General features: G+C 48.7%; 1 protein-coding gene across 4 annotated transcripts in view; it reads left to right on the top strand.

The window, feature by feature from the left end:
- Positions 1-8,803, top strand: part of TMEM131L (transmembrane 131 like) — a 134,379-nt gene extending 125,576 nt beyond the window's left edge. For 3 of the 4 annotated variants that reach the window (XM_084768806.1, XM_084768807.1, XM_084768804.1), the window contains exons 30-35: positions 534-612; positions 1,874-1,956; positions 5,582-5,702; positions 6,549-6,640; positions 7,715-7,854; positions 8,389-8,803. In XM_084768806.1, coding sequence (XP_084624932.1) covers positions 534-612; positions 1,874-1,956; positions 5,582-5,702; positions 6,549-6,640; positions 7,715-7,854; positions 8,389-8,664 — 791 coding nt within the window. In that variant the 3' untranslated portion in view covers positions 8,665-8,803. The remainder of the gene's footprint in view (positions 1-533; positions 613-1,873; positions 1,957-5,581; positions 5,703-6,548; positions 6,641-7,714; positions 7,855-8,388) is intronic. The other variant, XM_084768805.1, reaches the window with a different exon arrangement.
- The last annotated feature ends 11,971 nt before the right edge of the window (positions 8,804-20,774 follow it).

Raw genomic sequence — 20,774 nt, 5'->3', positions numbered from 1 at the left:
TGGGTCCCCACTACCCACATAAAAGCCAGAGTGGTGATGCCCTGGAGGACAGGGCTCTGACAGGCCCTTGGAGCTCATGGCTTTAGCTCTGTGTTAATGAGCAGACCCTGTCTCAAAAGCCAAGATAGAAAATGACAGAAGAGAGCCAGGCGTGGTGGCACACGCCTTTAATCCCAGCACCAGGCAGAGGCAGGTGGATCCCTGTGAGTTCGAGGCCAACTTGGTCTACAAAGGGAGTCCAAGACAGCCAAAGCTACACAGAGAAACCCTGTCTCAAAAAATAAAAAAAGACAGAAGACACCCAACATTGAGCTCTGGTATCCACCTGCATGTGAGCATACACCTTTACACCTTTACACACACATGCAAAATATACAATTAAAAGAATGAGTGGGTATGTGACTATCAATTTAAAATGAGAAGTAAATCACTCGTTAGGGGCTAATACAGACACTGTCTGTACCTGGACACAGAGTGCACACAGTCGACTTGAGAAGAAGACATCCTCTGATCGTGTGCTGCTTTTCATGCAGGAGACCGTGTTTCCCCACTGGATCTCCCTTCGGAAGCTTGCGTCCCTGTGAGCCTCTCTCAGCACATCTGTAGCCCCATGTGAGTACTGAGGGGCCTCGCTGCCTCACTCTCAGCTTTCTTTCCATCAGTGAGGTGCTTCGTGGTGCATCATTCTATAGGCTGAAATAGGAACGCCTTTTAAAGACCCAAGTAAACAAAATCTGATGGTATTATTAACTCAGACAAGTGATCGTGATCCGGGCTCATGTGAAGATTCTCTAGTGTTGTCTTCTCAAGGATGTGACCATACTGGGAAATCTGTCACCTCTGTAAGCAGAAAGGGGAGCCATCTCCACTGGCCTAGGACTTCTTGAATTCAGTCTGCGCACCGATAGTTCAGAAAGCCTTCAAGGGCCTGGTAGACACATTGACAGTTCCTTTGTATGATTCTGTTTTCAGCATTGGATTAAAAAAAAAAAAGTTGCCCTTCTGTCTCTGTAGGCAGTATGTTCTAGAACCTACACACACTCCCAGCTCTACAGATGCTCAGGTCCCTCACGTAATGTGGATAGTAACATCTGCCTGTGATCCTGGCACTCAGAAGACTGAGGCAGAAGGATTGCCATGAATTTGAGCAGCTTGGGCTTTGTAGTACTAAAGACTAGACTGGTTTAGCCTGTACTATGTGGCAAAGTGTTGTCTCGGATAACAACAAAGTGACAATATTTTCATAGAACTATTTGTGCCAGTCCTCCCATATACATTAAATCATCTCTACATTACTCAAAGTGCTAATGCAGTACAGATGCTCTGTAAATAGGTGTCAAATTACCCTTTTTAGGGAATAATGGCAAGAGAAAAGTGTAGCTTTTCAGTACAGACTTGGCCTTTGGGAGTCTGATTCCACAGGGCTTGCTCGGCAGCTTCCTCCAGGTGCTTTCAGGCCACCATGTGGAACCCATGATGACCGAGGGCCAGCTGTGCCTTTCATAGTGTGAGGACAAAGGATGTGGCTTGGGTAGGGTGCCAGGTTCCCTGGATGCCTTGTAAGAGAGCAGGCGTATGAATATGTGAAGATTTGGCTGACACAGGGAAGCTCCCTGTGCACTGTGTGTCAGAGGCAGAAAGCCATCCAGCAGCGAAGACTGCTTTCTCAATGAAGGCAGGCCGGAAGCTGCAGCTGAGCCCACGGCGATCCAGTTGATTTGTCATAGTATCCCTCAGCTCTGGCCCAGCCTTGTGCATCTTTAACACCTGTGTGTTTCTGAAGGGACTTCTGTAAAACGCAAATAAGATTTGGTTATGGGGTTTTTGGATTTCCCTGTGGAAGTCATACTTTCTTGTCCTCCCTTTGCCACAGAGATGTGAGTGGCCTGTCTCCGTTCCCAGAGCCCTCCTGTCCTGGTCTTCCTGCTGCACCTGTAGCTGCTGGAGAAGAGAAAGGTGAGGCTCACTCTGACAGGCATCAGCCAGGGGCTGTGCTGGGCGCTGGAGAAGCCACCTCAGGTGGGGCCCCTCCCCGGCCTTGTCCGCAGGCCTTAGAAGGGCACCTGCTCTGTGGACCCAGCCAGCCCTCCTCATTGTGAACATCCTCAGCAGACAGGACCCAGGCGGCCCTGGGACATCCCGAGCCTCCTGCTGCACTGAGCTCACTCCTTCAGTCAGAGATAACAGAACACAAGAGGGGGTGTGGCCCGAGAGGAGCAAGGCTGAGGTGGGAATCAGCCAGGACAGTGGACTTCCTGTCCTCACCTGGCTGCCTTCTCCCCGAGCCCACCATGTGGGAGCACATTAACTGGGCCCCAGGAGCCTGGGTGAGCAGCCTGGCTCCTGACCCAGGACTAAGGCAGAGAGTTGATCGCTAGCTCCCGACACCTCCTGCTGGTGGGTAAAACACTGGCCCCAGACAGTGGACACTGAGGTGGCTAGAAGGTACCCCTGCTTCCTCCTGGGGCCTCCAGTGAGGAGCCACTTTCTCCTCCACCATCAGTTCTTCCGTTCTCTTTTTATTAACTTCTATCTCTGCCTTTTCTCTGGTGCCCTTTTATTTTGGGGCGTCTTCCAAGTCAGAGTCAGGAATCATAGTGTGACGTGCCTGGACATTACTCTTCATGGCAGCACTAGCTTTGGCATGCATATTTGTTTCTGTGCATAGATATTTATGGCACACAGAATGCTGTGTGAGGGAGGTGGAGAGTTCCAGGTCAGCTGGAGCACACAGCAAGGCAGAAGCTGTTCTACCCACTGGAGAGTTAGGAGGATAGCTGAAGGCTCTGTGCATCTTGGAAATGTATTCTGAACTTGTCAGATCATTAATGAAAACAGACTGTTTGTGAATTGGGCCCAGTCGGTAATCCATACAACACAAATGTTTCCAATGAAAGAAAATGAAAAATTCAGTCATTTCTACTTTGCCAGGCCAAGGTTTGGTTCTGCTGTCATGTCTGTGAGCTAATAGAGGGCAGGGTTTAATTGGCTCCAGGGAACAGTTAGAAACAACAAATTCCAGATACCCAGAGCCAACAGAGCTCAGCAGAGGAGCACCCGCCTGGTAAGCACAAGGCTCTGGGTTCCATCCCCGCCACCAGAAGCTGCATCTCCATTACTGTGTGTTATGCTGCCTTTGCTTTGTCTGTTAGAGTTTTCATGAGACCTGGTGTTCCAGTCAGGCATTAACGTGTTTCAGATGTCCTACCTGGCACCCGCTGACAATCTACAATTGCTTTTAAAAAATTATGTCCTTGTGCTCCTTGGCTATGTTTTAAAGTCCTAAAGAAATCAGTTGTCTCCTGCTCTGCTGCGTACAGGCATCGCCCTGCTCACTTCGCTCTCCCTCACCTCTCCACTTTTGTCCCTGTCCCACAGAAATGTCTTGTCCCTTGGGAGCCATTTCCTTGACTTCTGTATGTGGCTGCCTTCACCTTGCAAAGCTCATGGTGAGGTTGCTAGTCCTGCCCAGCCTCCCCTCTTCAGGGAAGCACTACACATGTGCTGGCCAGGCCAGTATTCCCAGCTCCCTCACTCCTCATGGCTCCCAGTGGCATCTGCTGTCCCTACTGGTTTAATCGCCTTCTGCCTCATTCTGGTTGATCCTGCTTCCTTCTTCCTACAAACGAGAGAGCCTGTTCCACACCTTTCTAAGTCGCCCTCACCCACACTGGCCCACTGTGTGCTTCTCTGCTGGGAGTGGCCTTCCATTCCCTCCTCCTCTATCCGGTCAGTACACAAGTGTGCTGTGTCCCCTCCCATCCTTAACCCCCAGCATAGCAGTGCTCTGCCACTGGGTGCCCTTCTCTGCCTGCTGCTGGGTTTCTCGACGCCTGTCCCAGAGGCCTCCTTAAAGACCATGTTGGTGGATGGCAGTGTCCCTGTCCTTCCCAACCTCACTTTGCCACCACACCCCTAAAGCAGGAGTCAGGTCCCGGGCATTTCCACGTTGCCCCATCCTTGTGTCTTCAGTCCCCACACAGACCTGTTTCAGCTGTGGGTCCCTGATCCAGCTCCTCATCACCCCACAGTGACCTTGGCTCTTCAGAGCCTGAGGCTTGGTGCCGGCCCCTCAGTCGGCTCCTCTGCCGGTCTCCTCCACATTTAAAACTTGAAGCCTCACCTTAAATTCCCACATCTCTCAGGTTTCTGTCTTCAGCTTGGGCCTCTTTCCAGGACCATGAACCCACCTTATAGCCAACTTCTGGTTTAACTCCTTTGGGGTTCTAATGTGAGCCAAGTGCTCAGCTTCCTCTTCCCTCTTCCTAAGTGCCTAGACAGACCCCAAACCTCCAATTCATCCTGGGCCCTTTCTTTCGTGTGTCTCACGCGGGACCCACCTTTCTCTGGTCACCCTCCCCTTCTCCATCTGTAGAGTCTGGCACCTCGCTCCCCACTTCCTCCCTGACCGCCCTGCTCCAGGTAGGCCTTACTTAACACTTGCCTTATCAGTCACTTCCTCACAGGGGTCCTGCTTTGGCCTTCCCCCTTTTACCACATGCCATTATGTGTTAAGCATAAGTGGGATCACATGACTGTCAGGGCTGGGAAGCCCCTGAGATTTTTGTGCTGCCTGAAAACAAGAGACGATAGGTCAGACAAGACTCCCAGTAGAGCAAGAGGCATGAGCCTCATCCAGTCCGTCCTTCCTCTGTTGCTCCAGAGGTAGCACAGACCCAAACTGGCCCCTGGGTTTAGGGAAGCCAAGCCTTACTAATGGACGGGATGCACTATGGTCCAGGGCCTGCCGTGTGTTATTGATGCCCTGTGTGGTGTGGCCAAGCCCACTATTGGCAGGCAGTGGTGGTCCCATAAGTACGATACTTCCTTCTGCCAGTTGTGAGAGCTAGACGTGTTTATATGCAGGGCAGAGAAGGCCCGGCAGCAAAGTGCAATCCTCCTAAACTGGCAGTTTGTGTGACAGACTGGGACAAGTTTTCCCAGAGGGATGGTCGCCTTTTTGTCTCAGACACAGGGCTGTGCCGGCTACACCAGCACAAACCCGTTTCCCTTAGTACCAAGTGGCCTGAGCAGCCCCAGAAAGACACCTGGACAAGGGGATGTAGATGTGCCAGGAGACGAACCCTGAGCCTCGGGAACCCAAGTCTGTCCAGTAGCAGACCTGTGGCTCTGCTGGAGGCCTGCGCTCCAAGGTGTTGGCTTAGCATATGTCTGTGGAAAGATGGTCCAGTGTAGTCCCCAGTATTTCTGCTGGCAAAACATGCAAAACGGGCATGCCCGTGGGAACTCGTGCCCAGCACTCACACTGTTCACCGTCCAGGGCTTTCCCTCCAAAGCATGGTGCCAATCCCAGTCTGCCTTGAATCCTTCCCTCCTTCTTTTCACCATTCCATCACTGGCTTCCCTCTGTGGAGGCCCAGCCACGCCCACTTCGTGGCCTTCCCAGCCTGGCAGGGGCTTCCCAGGCACGCATGACTCATTCCCCACCCTCAGTCACATCTTTACCAGAAGGTTCCCTCAGGGAGGCCTGAGCCTCTCCCTCCCCGCCCCCCTTCCTTAAATTGCCACGTGGACTCTGCCACTTAGGCTCTCACTTGAACATACCTCCTTGAACCCTCAGGTCTGGGTCAACCTGGAGGCCTGTGGCCTTCCCAGCCAGTGTGTCTGACCAGCAGCTTCAGCTGCCCAGTGGAGAACGGTGCGCCAGCTGCGTCACAGGAGCCCGCCCCGACCCCTGACAGGTAGGTCTCACAGCTCTGACACAACTCGACCTGGCCGAAGGCAGGCCTGCAACAGGAGCTGGAGCTCAGGTCATCCTCAGGGAAACTAGGCCTGTGCCTCAGAGCTGTGTGTTTTCTGCCCTCCAGAGTTACATTGCGTGATAAACAGACCAGCCACTGTGGGACACAAGAAATGAGAGCAGCAAAGCAGGCAGCCCCACCAGCATGATTCCATACATGGAACAAATCTGAAAATGCTCCTGTTTCTCACTCCTTGGCAGATTGTCATTTTCCCATGGCTCATTCTTGAATACATTTACAAATTAACTAGTCAGGAGCCTGATTTAAAAACAAAACATACACACACACAACAGCAGCTGCTTCAGTTTGCCACACAGTATATTATTTAGTCAGACGTGGCAAACATTGGCATCTGTTATCAGAGCATCCAGTCTGTAGTGGTCACAGTATCAGTGACAGTCCAGTCTGTAGCAGTGAATTTTCCAAGCTGAATGCGGCTTGCGTTCTGAGGACGTTTAATTGGCAGAGCCAACATGGCGAAGCCTTTCAGGTACATACGGAGACCCTGGGGTGCCCCTCTCCATGGTGCTAATGCAGCTGCAGGCAGGTGCTGTGTCTTGTTAACAAGTGTGGTTAGGAAGGGCAGCCAAGTGATGCCCTGCAGGTAGAATGTCATCGATAAGAAAGTAATCCTTTCACCCTGACTTGACAAAACCACAGTCGTTTATTTCCCTGAATTGGGGCTTTTCAGATGAGGATGCAGGGCAGTAGAGCCAGTTCTGTCTTTACGTGATCTCTTGGTGTCCTGTTTTTGAAACTGGACCTTATTTTTGTTTGTTTCCGTAGCAGTTTCATTGACTGGAGTGCGTCATGTGAAGGCCAGTTTCCCAGTGTGTACTGCCCGCTGGAACTGAACGATTACAATGCCTTCCCAGAAGGTAAGGCATCTGACCAATGCCTGTGGCACTCGTTCATTCTCAGAAGCCAGAGCAAGGGGATGTGCACTTAATGTAGCAACTCACAGTGAGCTACGAGCTGACTGTGATGACCCTCCAGGGGGCTGCTCCTTAGATCCACTTATGTACACAGAAAGAGGCGATTGTGACTGACCTCCCCCCACCAGCAGCCCTCAGTCTGGTATCTAGGGGCTTCTGTGTATAACCTTATCCCACTTAGTCCTGTAAATTTGGAGGAACCAAGTCACTTCTGGGTCTAGTCTCATAGGACCGTAGTCTCTATAGCCCTAACAGGGCAGCTTTTCTAACTCTTCAGCGTCTCCTGTGGGACAGATTCATTCTTCAGCATGTCCTGACTACCCAGGGGTGTGGGAAATCCTGCCAAGGGAGGAGGCATGCGCCTGCAGCAGGAATAGTGGGCACTGACAGGTGCTCAGTCTCAGATCATGTGCTCTAATAAGTAACTTAAGACTTGGAGAATTCCTTGGTCATCTGGAAAGTGCAGGAGACAAGTGGGCCAGGATTCCTCATGCTGTCACTGCCTCTCCCAGTGAGGGCTAAGAAAGTACTGCGTCCAGTGTTGATTCCTGGCACATGCATTGCAGCCATAAAACCACAAGAGGGCGCTTTGGCAACTTTCTGTCTAGGATTGAGGCTTTACGTCTCTATTTTCTTGGTGATAGCTAGAACTACTTGGTTTACAATGACTATCAGACCATGTGGTCCATGCGCAGATCACTGCGGCTAGGAGCACTGCTAACTAACAAAATGGAACGGAACATAGTGGGGTGATATAGTCAAAAGTGCCTGAGACCCTGGGGTTCCATCCCCAAGCACTGAGTGTGTTACGGGGGCTAAGAGCAGGTAAGAATTTTGGCACTGTTCACTTCTTTTCAATGCTCTAAGTAAACTTTGTGCATTAGAAATATCCCCGTGAGATGAACAAGTGCAGACACATTAACGTGCAGATTAGACTCACATGTTAGGGCCAGTATAGTAAATCCGAGAAACCTTTTCATCCACGAGTGAGCGTGCTGCCTCTCCCATTCCTCATAGAAAACATGAGTTACACCAGTGGCTTCCCCTGCTCCTCGAAAGTTCAGACCGACTTCACTGCCCACAGCGCTCCCTCCACCTGGAACACTCCAGCCAGCGTGCCCACAGCCTGGGGGCAAGCCAGTGTCGCCAACTCTTCGGTGAGTGTCGCTCGTCCGGTTCGCCTTCAGTGCTTACTCCTGTAGTTTGCGCCCCTCAGCATGGAGCTCAGGTCGGGCAGAGCTGCTGGGATTCTATACACAAGCGCATTGGCCGCATCCTGCAGGATGTAATGTGCCGACAGGTGGTGGGGACTCAAAGGCTGGGCCAGGAAGTCTGTGTCACAAGCCTTCGGTGCCCTCCACAGCCTTCCAGCTGGACTGGAGGAGTTCCACAGGTCAGTCAGGATTGCCCGTCACCGTCTCTTCTCATGTCCACACCACATGGTTTTGTTTTTGTTTTTGTTTTTTTTCACGTGAAAGGCATCTGGCTGATCCTGAAAACTGCAGGTAGACTGACTTAGTTAGATGACAGTTCCACAGCCTCCTCAAGCAGCCCAGAATGTTAGGGGCAATTTAACAGCTCTCGGCTAACTGGGTGGACATGACGCCATGGCTCTATCCCCTGGGGTGTCCGTTCAGACTCGGGGTTGCATCTTGAAAGCCCCCTCTTTCTCTTCTTTATTTCCACTTCAGTCCTACCTCACGAGCACCCGAAGTTTGTCTCCCATGTCTGGACTGTTTGGTTCCATCTGGGCCCCACAAAGTGACGTGTATGAAAACTGCTGCCCCGTCGTCAGTCCTCCCACAGAACATTCGACCCACGTGGAAAACCAGGTCGTGTGCAAGGAGTACTACCCGGGCTTTAACCCGTTTCGTGCCTACATGAACCTGGACATATGGACTAGCACCGCCAATCGCAGTGCAGACTTCCCCCTGCGCAGAGACGCCAGCTACTGCGGGAACGTGTGAGGGGCTGAGTTTTGAGCAGTGTGAATAAAGGGCCTTGTGTTTTGATTCCTAGCATAAACTGGTTGTTGAGATAGAGTACAGCATTGGTGGATATTTTGGCACTTTTATATAAAAATAAATGTTTTGTTTGTTTGTTTTTGTTTTTAAATGTGGGTGCTTGTTTTCTGAACCCTCCATGAGTTTTGGAGACTTGGTTCTCTGGATCACAGTTTCCACCGTTCAGGAAGTGGGTGGCTGTGGTTCTGTCCAAGCAGATCCCTGGGAACCTGCAGAGAGTGTGACTTAGTCCTTCAGTCTCTGGAATTCAGAGCTTTTGAAGAGGACCTTGTGTGCAGTCCCTGCAACCAGTCAGATGAAGGCTGGCGAGGAAAGGCCACCTAGCAGGAAGTCACTGTCTGATGGAGGCTCTCCAGGAAAAGGTCCTGGTGCTGTTTCCTGCTGTCCTTTTGGTAACAGTTGTCCTTGCCAGTCTGCTAGGCCAGTCAATGGTGGACTTCCAGGTAGTGGGGCCCTTCCTTCCGGGAAGTGGGGCTCTTCCTTCCGGGAAGTGGGGTTCTTCCTTCTGGGAAGTGGGCTCCCCTCAGCACTGGCACCTCGGGCAGTTGGATGCTGGTGGTAGAGCAGTTGGTCACCGGTGTTAGAAGCCTGCTCTGAGGTAGCAGTATGTATTGCTAAGTATAAACATTGAGAACATTTTCAACTTTGAATAAGTTTCTTATTTTTATATCCCCACTTTGTCTTTATTGGAGACTGAGGTTGGAGTGCCTTTGAGTGGGGTGCTACAGTTGGTCTGATTTGCTCCTTTTACTGAGGGTGAGTGGGGAGCCCTGGAGGGAGACAGGTGGCTACAAGCTCGGGGCTGCCCTTTGGTAAGGCTAAGCCTTCAGGGCTTTAGTTCCGGGTAGCCCCCTAGTCAGCATACCAGAATCCTGGCGTGGCTGAAGCAGGCCCTTCAGCATTGAGTAGTGTTAACTTGTTTTTATTTTTTTCAATTTTGCTTCTAGAGAAGGAGAGGCAAAGACTTAGATGCCTTGACAGCCATGTCCCTGTCATTATTCCTACAAACCAAAGAGTAGAAACGTCACACCTGTTTACTGTCAGATAATAAACAGCAGTACATCCAGGTAACGGACCTCCACCCTGTCTTAAAAAGGAGTGGAACTGACCCCTGCTGCAAAGGTGAGCCTTGAGAACATTGCGCTAAGTGGAATAAGCCAGGTAAACACTGGCCAGGTTTGCCTATGAGGATGGAGAGTGATTGACAGCAGAAGAGTAGCTGTTTGGGGGGAGGGGGAGGGAACAGGGAGGAGGGAGGGAGGGACTACCATTGATTGGCCTAGAGCTGCTGTTCGGGATGACAAGTTCCACAGGTGGATAATGGTTACACAGCACTGTGAACAAACAGCGCTGATGGGCTAAACACATACAGGTAAAAATGGTGAATTTTGTATTTTGTATATCCACTACAATAAGAGCATCCTGGGGTGGAGGAAGCACCCCAACATGTTTTTCAATACCAGGTTCACAGAGTCTGAGATATGAGATGCTGTCAGTATTGTTTCCAACTGCTTTTCTGATTTAGGTTTCTGAACTTGTTATCTCAATTCCCCACTAGGAAAGGGAGAAGACACGGTACATTTTTTTTTCCGTTCTAATATGCACACAAAATAAAATTTTTCACTTTTACTGGAATGTTCTTTAACCTTAAGACTGAAGTAAAGAAAGCAGAAGTTAATTTTCATTTTTTTCATTATGCACTAAGCAGCTTCTTGGGCCTGGGAGCTGCCTCATGCTGTGGACAGGACAGGCAGGCAGTCCCAGCAAATAGCAGGATGCCGCCTCCCAGAAGCAAGGCAGGCTTGAGAACACACAAAGATGATCTGAGACAGTCAGTACCCTAACGGTTAGTAAGAGATGTGTTAGCATGGCAGCAAAACCTCTGGTACATTTGAGGTAAAAACCTTTAACCTCGAGAAAGCTGGTATGTCACGTTCGGTGGACACACGTTTGCAGTGGGGCACAGTGAAAGCATAAGCCTTGAGCAAGGTCGCTGGAGTAGCTGGCCTGTTGGTCTGGGGGGTCACACTACAAGGACATGGAAAGCCACCTTCATAAATGCCTTAGGAACCAAAAGAAGGGTGGGTTTCCCCTCTGCGTGCAGGAAGAAACCAACGTTTATCGGTCTGAAGACCACCCAGATGTTGGCTGCTGCGGCGGCCCAGGTGAAGGGGGGAGACTAGGAGATGGTGTGGAGTAGTGCTGAGGTCTGGGTCCGCATGGGGCAGCCACTGGAGAGAAGGAAAGCCCTGTAGCCACAGGGACCCAGTGCACGGGAGCGGGTCTGTGGGGGTAGACCCGGCGACAGCAGGGGGAGCTCGAGGGTTACGCCCCTGGAGGAGGCGGCCTGCCTTCTCCCTGACCTGCCTGCCCTGACCGCAGCTCACAGGGGACCTCTCCGTACCCATGTCTTCCTCTGTAAAATGAAAATAATAGCATATGTACTTCAGAGAGCTATGAGGGTTAACAGACTTCATTGAGCCCCTCCTGCTGCTGCTGCTGTTCCACTCAGTTGTTGCCATCCCTTAAAGGAGCCAAGGCCGGTTAAATACTAGGTCCTAGCTGTAGCAGAGGCATTTTTTTATAGTGAGTTATTATTTATATCCTCCCCCTTACCCCTCATATGTACCCTTCCCAGGTCACAGAGCCTCCTTTAACTATGGTTGTTACATATACATAGAATAAATAAACATGTAAATACAACCTTCGGAGTCCCTTCAGCTCAGCAGTGCCTGCATGTATGTTTCTAGGCCTGACCACGTGGTATTGGATAACCAGGCAGGCGCTGGTCCCTGGGAAAGATTCTCCCTCTCTCAGTAGTTGTTAGTTGCACATAGCCCTTCATCAATGGGCGGCACCGGGGGAGACTTCCCCCATCTGTTGGCATGACAACAGGTGTTGCAACTGTTCCTGTCTTCTGCCTGCTGAGATTTCATGGGTGAGGCTTCACTATGAAAGCTCACAGCCTCGCGGCGTACTTCCTGGTCCTCTGGCTTGGACAGTCACTCAGCGTGCTCTTCTGCGGTGCTCCCTGAGCCTTAGGTGTGGGCATTGTATTGTGGCTGTGTCGTTTGGGGTCCGGTACCCTGTGGTCCGTTGCTCTCTGCATTTTGACTTGTGGCTCTCTATAATGAGCTCCTGCTACAAAAGGAAGCTTTGATAAGCGGTGAAAGCTAGGCATATCTGTAACTATAAAGGCAGGTGGTTAGAATGCAGTTTGCAACCATACAGTAGCTTCTCCTCTGGGGCCTCGGACCTCCACAGCCACTCCCAGCTGCCTAGGCTTACAGTACTTGTGGCAGGATTTCAGATCGGCCTGTCTTGTACATTGGGTGTCTTAAGAACTGGCTTCCAAGGAAAAGAATGATATGCGCACCAAAAAAATTTTGCATCCATCCATTCATATTACAGCTAACTTTCAGAAAGACAACAGGTGATAATTAAAACACAAATACAGCAGTAGTTTATTTTATACGCACATGTTGGATATTTGGTTTGGGTTTTGATTTTATGACTCTAGGGCTTGAAGTTAGTTAGTCACACCTGCCCTGAGCTGCAGCCCCAGACCTTTCAGATTTTTTTATTTTGAGATATGGTCTCACTAGATTGCTCAAATTGGCCTTAAATTTATAATCCTCTTGCCTCATCCACTCAAGTGGCTAAAACCTGTGTCACCACTGCTGGCTAAAATTGTCCATTTTAATTTGCTGCTAGTTATGCAGATGAGAACTGTAGCGGCTAAGACCCCGTTGGCTTTCCCTTGGTTTCTGGTTGAACACAACCAATCCAGCTTCTTCCCCATTTGGAAATGGCATTCTTGTTATTTAGACCCAACCATTAGCAAGGTGATCTGGGCCCAGGGGTCCTGCTCAAACTATGGCACCAGCCAAGGACAATACGTGCAGTAAACCTTGAACCCCTACCCAGATCTAGTCTACTTGATATTTTACAAAATTTACGGGTAAAATCTCAAGACTTAACTTAAGGCTTTTCCACTAAAATGGAGGCTTAGTGATGGATCCTTAAAGTGGCATGTGTTGCTGGTGAACTTGGACAGGAATCCAATTCAGCAGTAATCTTTCTGACATTCGTCAGTTTGGCCCATTTTCACTGCCCTGCATCTTCATGGCGATCTGTGCTGTGTCAAAAGCATCCTACACGCTGTCCTCTGATGAGTCCTAGGAACACAAGAGCAAGCTGATAGACCCATGGCCTCTCAGAACTTTGTTAGGGAAACTTCCTGGGTCCTAAAGAATCCACCCAGCGTTTCCATTGTCTGCCTGCCTGTCAATACTGTTAGACCTGTCAATCCTGTTGTGTGCTTTTTGTTCAAAAACAAAAAGCAGGCAAGCAAGAAAAAACCCAAAGGAATATATGTAAGAATATTCTTATACAAGAAAAGAACTAATCTTTTCAGCTGTTTCTAGCTATATTTTGTGTGTGTGTGTGTGTGTGTGTGTGTGTGTGTGTGTGTGTTACCAGAGAAGTATAGCCTATTAAAAGCTTTTCTTACTTCAGTTTTCCTGAATATAATACATAAAACATAACCAACATCTGATGGGGGAAAAACATACCAAGTAGTGTATATCAATGGTTTCCAAAGATTCTCTTAAGTGTTGGCAGGCCTTCAGGAAGGCTATGACAGGTCATCTCAGTTATCACCTTGTTGGGGTCTAGAATCAACTAAGGTATAAGCCTGTGGGCACACCTGTAAGTTATTTGAGCTTGTAGGAACTACCCAAAATGTAGGTGTTACCATATGGTGGCAGCCAGGTTAAAAAAAAAAAAAAAGTGGGATAAAGGGCCAGTTTTGCTTTTTCCCTGTTTGCCTTCCCATCTAACTACTTTCCTTTGCTGGTGTCAGAACCTGTGTTCTCTGGGCCTCCAACACAGCCTGAAGACAGGCAGCTCTCCAGGCATCCCGCAGGCCTCCAGCTCTAGTTAGACAGCCGGGCGGTTTGCCTGTGGACAGCGGAGTAGCCATTGTCGGCCTGCTCATCCGGTATGTACAGGCCAGCCAACAGCACTTTTGACTGTCTGTTCTGGGAACTCTGCTCCTCTGGAGAACACTTGGAATGCCAAGGTCTCTCTTACCCCTTCATAGAAAGGAACTTGTAAAATAGTGAACCCTGGTGTAAGTACTCTCAGGTGCTGGTACTGAGGTTGATTGGTTCTATGACTTTGGCAGAGACTTGTGGATGGTGCATCATGTGCTGGGGGGTGGGGTTGCGCAACATGAGTGGGCCAGTGCACACAAGGTATGTGCTGGTGCACATGTGTGGGCTGGTACATGTGCACATAATATTCACATGGGGAGGCTGGGGTTGGGTGTTCAGTCACTCTCCACCTTTTAAATTTTATTTTTATTTATTTTTTCTTTTTTCTTTGAGACAATGTCTCATTGATCCTGGAGCTTGCTGATTTTGATTAGGATGGCTGGCCAACAGGCACCAGGGAGCCTTCTGTCTCTGCCTCCTTGACACTAGGATTATAGCAAATGCAGCAGGCTTTTTTATGTGGGTGTTGAGGCTGGGCATCTAATTCAGAAACTTACGCCTGTACAGTAAGGACTTTACTAGATGAGCCACCTCCTCAGCCTTTTTTTTTTCTTAACTTTAAAAAAAAAGTCTGTATCTGAGGGAGTATGCAGTGAGAAACTTGTTCATAGTAGTTCAAGGTGCCACTCATTTCTTTTAGACAGCTTGATTGAAAATACCCTTCTAATTTCAAAAGAGGATTACATTTTAGAATATGCATTAGTTTTTTTTTTTTTATATTACTGTTAAATATCCTCCACAAAACATTGTGCTTTCTTTGTAGTTTTGTAGGCCCAAATTCAAACCTGGATCGACAAGGACTAAAATCAAAGCATCGATAGTGTAAGTGACAGTGCAGTGAAGCCACCAAACGTGACCACTCCATAGGTAGAGAGAAAGATTTATTGGTGATGGAATTGCCAAGGCTGTTGTCAAGGGGTGGGGGTGGGGGTGGGGCAGAGAGAAGCAAACCGGCAGAAAAGCAAGTGGATTTTATTTGGCAGGTAGCAGGGTGAGGCCTTTGAGCTGATTGGTGCAGGCTGTTGAGATTGATGGGACCTAGATGCCCCTGAAGTAGCTGACCTTCAGGATTGGAGTAAGGAAGGTTCTGGAGAATAGAAGCTGGCCTTAGGACAGTTTAGCAGATTGAAAAACAGTGAGGGTTGATTCATCTATGACAAAGAAAGTCCCCGGCTCTGGCCATGCTGGGCCAGACCATGTAGTCCTGCAGGACCAGTGTGAGACTTGTCTGCCCTCACATATGGCACGTAGTCGGCTTGGTGGTAGCCACAAAGCACAGAGGAGTCATGATGCAAAAGAGGTCCCAGGCTCCAAAGTGTGGAAGGAACAAGCGGCTCTGGCACTGATGCTCTGGTGCTGCAGCATAGACAGGGAAGACCGCGTGTAGCCTGGTTCTCTGCAGGGATGGTGGAAGGCGTCCCTTGAGAGAGGCTATGATGATGGGACTCGGGTGGTAGAAGAAGAAAACTGATCTCTACACATGTGCCATGGCATGTCTGCCCGTGTGCTCACATGAGCGCGCGCGTGTGCACACACACACACATACACGAAATGTAATAAAAATGTTAAGTAGGATGTGGTGCTATGCATCTGTAATCCCTACAGCAAGATGGAAGGTGGAGACAGGCGAATCAGCCAGAAGCCCCGCCATGGGCAGCTAGCAGGGAAGCAACAGAAAGAACAGACAGTGCTGCCACAACAAGGTAGGAGGAGAGAACTGAATCGCCAAAGTTGTTCTCTGACCTTCACGGGTGTGGCATGGCCTGTATGTACACACACACACACACACACACACACACACACACACACACACACACACACACACACACCAGTTTTTTCCTAAAATGTAGGCCTTGGGAGAAAGTGGAGGTTCTAACTATACTACGAAGTCTCCAAAATTCACTGTGCCAGGTGTGGTGGTGTGTTCCTCTGTAATCCCAGCACTCAGAAGCTTGAGGCAGGAGAAATATAAGTTCAAGGCCAGCCTGAATAAAGTAGTGAAGCTGTGTCTCAGAGAAAAAAAAAAACCAAACCACCACCAACAACAAAGTAGCTGTAAGAGGAAACCATAGGTGATGTTAGAATTAGACAAGGCATCCTCAAGGTGCACAGCTGGGATAGAGTGCATTGTGAGCAGGATTCCAAGCGAGTCCTGCGTGCTATTTTTTGTGTGTGCGTCTATCCCCTCCTTTATGGAGGACAGAGTCTTTATTATAGGCATGTTTACAGCTACTACCCCCCTCCATTCCCCGAAAGTTTTAATTAAATCTTAGGGGAGCTTTATTTAACAATGGTGAACAGTATCTTTAAAAACAAATTTTAAAGTCCTCATAAAGTGCACATCATGCTGTAAAGCACATGGTTTAAAGGCCGAGGGAAAGTGCCACTTGGGTGTGTGCGCATTACCCAATGAAGTCCCATAAACTTAGGTATGTGGTAATGACTTGGCTGGGATTAAAGGCACACAGCAAGGTCTTTAAACAGAGTACAGCCAGCAGACAAAATAATTACAGTTAATCAAAAGGATGGACAAGCTGAGTAATACGGCTTTGTCAAATACATCTGCCGTGATTCTTGTGCAAATTCCAGTTCTATATCCAAAGTGATTTCTTCGAGACCTAGAGATTTAAACATGTTCTTTGCAGTGCTGGGAATCGAACCCAAGGCCTTGTGCATTATAGGCAAATGCCCTCCTGATGAGCTCTGTGAGCTATGTCCCCATTTCTCTGACATTTGAACAATTCAGTCCTCCTGCTGGAGTAAGACGATAATAATATAAAATATACTTGGATTTCAGTGAATTATTTGTTTTAACATCTTAAATAACTTACATGTGTATATGTAGATAAGTATGACATGTGTGCTTATGTATATAAATAAGAGCATACATATTTGCAAGAGTGTGGCTACATGTGTGTACAAGTGTACGTGCGTGTGTCTGTGGAGGGCGAATGTTGAGATAGGTGTCTTCTTCAGCCTCGATTGCTTTTCAGTTTATTTGCTGAGGCAGGACCTCTTAGTTGAGCCCAGAGCTCACCGAGCTGGCTAGGCTGGCTAGCCAGCTTGTTGTAGGGATCCCTCATGCCAGCTTCCTAAGCCCTGAGATTACAGGCAGGCTGCCACACCTGCTTGGCATTTACATGGGTCCTGGGGATCCGAACTCAGATCTCTATGCTTGTTATCAAGCAGTTTACCCGCTGAGCTGAGTCCCCAGCCCCACCGACCAATTATTGACAAAGAAAATCTGTTACATTGAGAGAGAGAGAGAGAGAGAGAGAGAGAGAGAGAGAGAGAGAGAGAGAGAGAGAGAGAACTGCAAACACACACCTTTGCTTGTGCCTGGTGTCCTTTCATCTGACTATAGTGAAATGCAGATGGCAGATGTCTCAGTGGGAAAGAGTGCTTGACATGCAAACCTGATGAACTGAGTTCAGTGCCCAGACCCCACACAATGGTGGAAGAGAGAACTGACTCCACAAACTTGTCCTCTGACCTCATCATGCAAGCTCCCACATTATCCCCTCACACAAACACTAAACGTCCTAAAACAACTGAAGGGGCAGACCTGGCTACAACAGTAGTGTGAGATATGGTCATGCAGCTGACTGCTCAGGTTTGAAACAACTTCCTTCTACAAAACAGCTACAGGGCTGGGTCAAGCCAGATTCAAGTCCAGCACGTAGAGCCATGGTGGTGTTGCCAAACATTAACCAGCGGCTCCTCGTGTTTCTTTTATTTCACGTTTTAAAAATCCACTGGATCAAATACCAGCCCCGCACAATGGATTCTTCAGTTCTTGTCGGTAGCATGCTTTTGTGTTGATGAAACAATACCAATGAATGTGCTGTTTGTAATAAATAGCACTTTGGAGCCTGGGAAGTCCAGGTCACAGTGCTGGCTGCTGGGTGAAGGTCTCCTGGCTGTGTCTCCACATCACATAGTGAAAGTAGAAGGACATGACTGTGGGAGAGATAACCCCCCTGCTGGGAGTGTTTTTAATTATCCTTTTTTGTCGGGGGGGGGGGGTCTAGAGAGGGTGGGTGTTTCTAGATTCTTGGCCTGTCTCATCCACACCCAAAGAATTGAAAAGGGCTCACATGAATTTGCAAAGAGGCAAGATGATTTTCTTTTGTTTACTTTCAGAGCAAAGCCATAGTAAAGATTGGAGAGACGTACACTGTTTAGACTGACTGCAGCCCTCGTGGGTGAGAGTACTTAGTGCCCCAGGGTCATAGCCTGGTGACTCTATGAGATCTGAAGGAACTAGTTACTGAGATGCCATTTGGATGGTTCTCTATTTTGATGGGCACACTAGGTCATATTCATCTTTTTTCTTGCTGCACAGTTGTGGGCGTGTTTGTTTTCTCTATTTTATTTGGGTTCTTATATCTACCACCCTTCTCCACCCCAATCCCTTCCAATACCCCAACACCAGGTAGGGGAGACAGATGGTTAGTAGGAGAGTGGGCATTGAGATCTTTTTAGACTACTTCCTGCTTATTGAGTTCCTTGGAGCAAGTCTCATCCTTCGTCTCATCAGGATATCTCCAATTTTTTCTTGTCTCTTTTCTCATGACCATTTGACAAATCAGCAACAGCCTCTGCAGGAGCAGGAACCAGCAGGAGGAACAGCCCCGCCTCCTTTCTTAATGCTCTGCTCTTTTTATACCATCTCCAGCGTCCCCAGAATTAAACTATCTTCAGCTGGCAGAATCACACCCCAGCCAGAGCCCACAGGAGGCAAATAGTGTGCCGCTGAGGAGAGTCTGAAGCAGCCCCATATCCCACCTGAGATTAAAATACAACGTGTTTACATAGCATAACTTAGTTTTCAAAGGAACCAAAATTCTCAACATACACAGTGCCTCCCATAACATAATTGACTTTAACCAAAGGCATACCCAATTATGCATACATATAAGATGGTAAATAGGAGATGCCATTCTCCATCAAAGTTCACTCAAAGGGTACAGTTTGCCTTACTGTGCGTGTACCCAAAGCCAGTTCAGGCTGGACTGACCCTTCTGTTCTTTGTCCATCACTCCATACAAAGTCTCATATACCAGGACTATGTTTAAATAGAAATTACCTCAATTTGATGTTATTAGGGGCAGAGACACCACACTATCATTCAGAGACTAATGCACAGGTAGTCCAGTGCAGGTTGGCATCCTAAGGGGCTCTGAGGCCGTTGGGTGCATTATTTAGAGAAGGGTGTGTGCATAGTATGTGCAGGTGAAGGGACTAGTCCGCCAAGTGCATTGTTACAAGGGAAGGCATTATGATGTGTAGTCCCAAACCGAACATCACCATAACCCCAGGCTAACCTAGTTTCTACGCTTGCCTGCCTCATGATGACATTGATCTATTGGTAAGGATGGAGACCCAGATTCTGATACCTCCTATGGGGGCCCGTCCTACACCCCTACACTGGAGGTCTCATTTTTATCTCACAAATCACAGCACTAGGATATGATGCAATGGCAGATGAGTGACCAGAGACGCTTAGACAGTGGCCCAGTTCAGCTGTCCCCAGTGTGACTCTGCCTTTCAGGGCACTTGGCTCTTATGACAGTTGCCTGCCCCTGTAGGAGAAAGGCCTGGAGCTCAGCATACTCTTCTGTGTTGTCGCCTACGTTCACAGCCCACAGGTCAGAACGGCCAAGCAACTCCACTCAAGGGAGAAAGCGGCGGGAAAATGAAAGTACACACGTGTCCTGCCAGACAGGAGAGCTGGACATTGTGAAGATCCAGAAATGCTTAGTTTGCATGGTCTTGGAGATGGCTTCTTTAGCTGGAGAGAATTGGGGTTCTGAGCCTTAGGGCAACCTCCTGCAGAAACCCTACAGTCCCAGGAACAGTCTGGCTTGAAGCCCCCCTCCCACCCCCTCCTCTTTGGTTGTGTTTTGATAATTCCTGAAAGTAAGAATTCAGCCCCGCAAGCCTTTTTCTGAGTCACACCACTGTAACAGCTCATGTCGTCAGTGGGCAGCTAACTAGGCCTTACAAATACATATATATACATACATACATACTACATACATACATACATACATACATACATACATACATACATACCTGTATGCTTTTAAAGCAGGAAAACAGAGACGAACACATATTAACAAGTGCTCAACATGTTAACAAGTGCTCCCAAGTGGTTGTATTGCTGACAGCTGTGCAGCCACTGGCAAACTGACCTCAGTGGTTCAGGAAGAACTTGGTGGTTGTCCTGGAGCTAGAACCCTGGCTCCCTGTAGGGCAGTGACAGTGTCAACCCCACCTAGGTGGAGACGCAATAAAGCCAGACTCAGCTGGTTAGTTCATGATTCCATGCACGGTTGGGTGAGAAAATGTTCAAAACAGCCATGGTAGCTATTGTATGGAGACAATGTCACAGGTAGGAAAAAAAAAAAAGCATCACCAATAGGTATCAGAAAAGCAAGCTGGGCTTGGAAGATGTCAGAGTTTAATAGAAACGTTGAAGATGAGGCTGAGTGAGCTTGGCAGCCTCGAAGGCAGCCATGTCTCTGGCTGTCTAAACAAAGCAGCATTTCTCCTACTCAACTATAGAAATGACACTGAGGCCTTGCTTACAGTGACCACTGGTCTCAACTTTCCTTTTCCTCTGGGTTATCTCCTCCACCTCACCCTACCCCACCCCACCCCACCCCACCCCACCCCACCCCACCCCACCCCACCCCACCCCACCCCCAATTGCTTCCTTCAGTCTTCGGTGACAGTCACCCTTAAGCCCAATGGAGAATCTTTATCTACTTATAGATGAGTGAGGGAGGGTGTCTAGGCTAGAGTGCTTGCTTTGCATTCATAGGGCCTCAAGTTCAATCCTCAGTATAGCTGGAAAAAACAAGAAAACAAAAGTTGAAGTATCCTTTGTTCCACTAGTTTTAGGGAATACAGTTAACTAAGAGGAAAAAAAAAACGCTAACTGCCTTTGTAAGCCGACCCCTCAAAAGCACATAGCATTTGGGGCACAGC

Source organism: Acomys minous (genome assembly GCF_964271855.1).
Source record: "Acomys minous genome assembly, chromosome: 19".
Classification (NCBI taxonomy): Eukaryota; Metazoa; Chordata; class Mammalia; order Rodentia; family Muridae; genus Acomys; species Acomys minous.
Note: the sequence above shows the minus strand (reverse complement) of the source record. Positions and strands in the feature narration are given on the sequence as shown.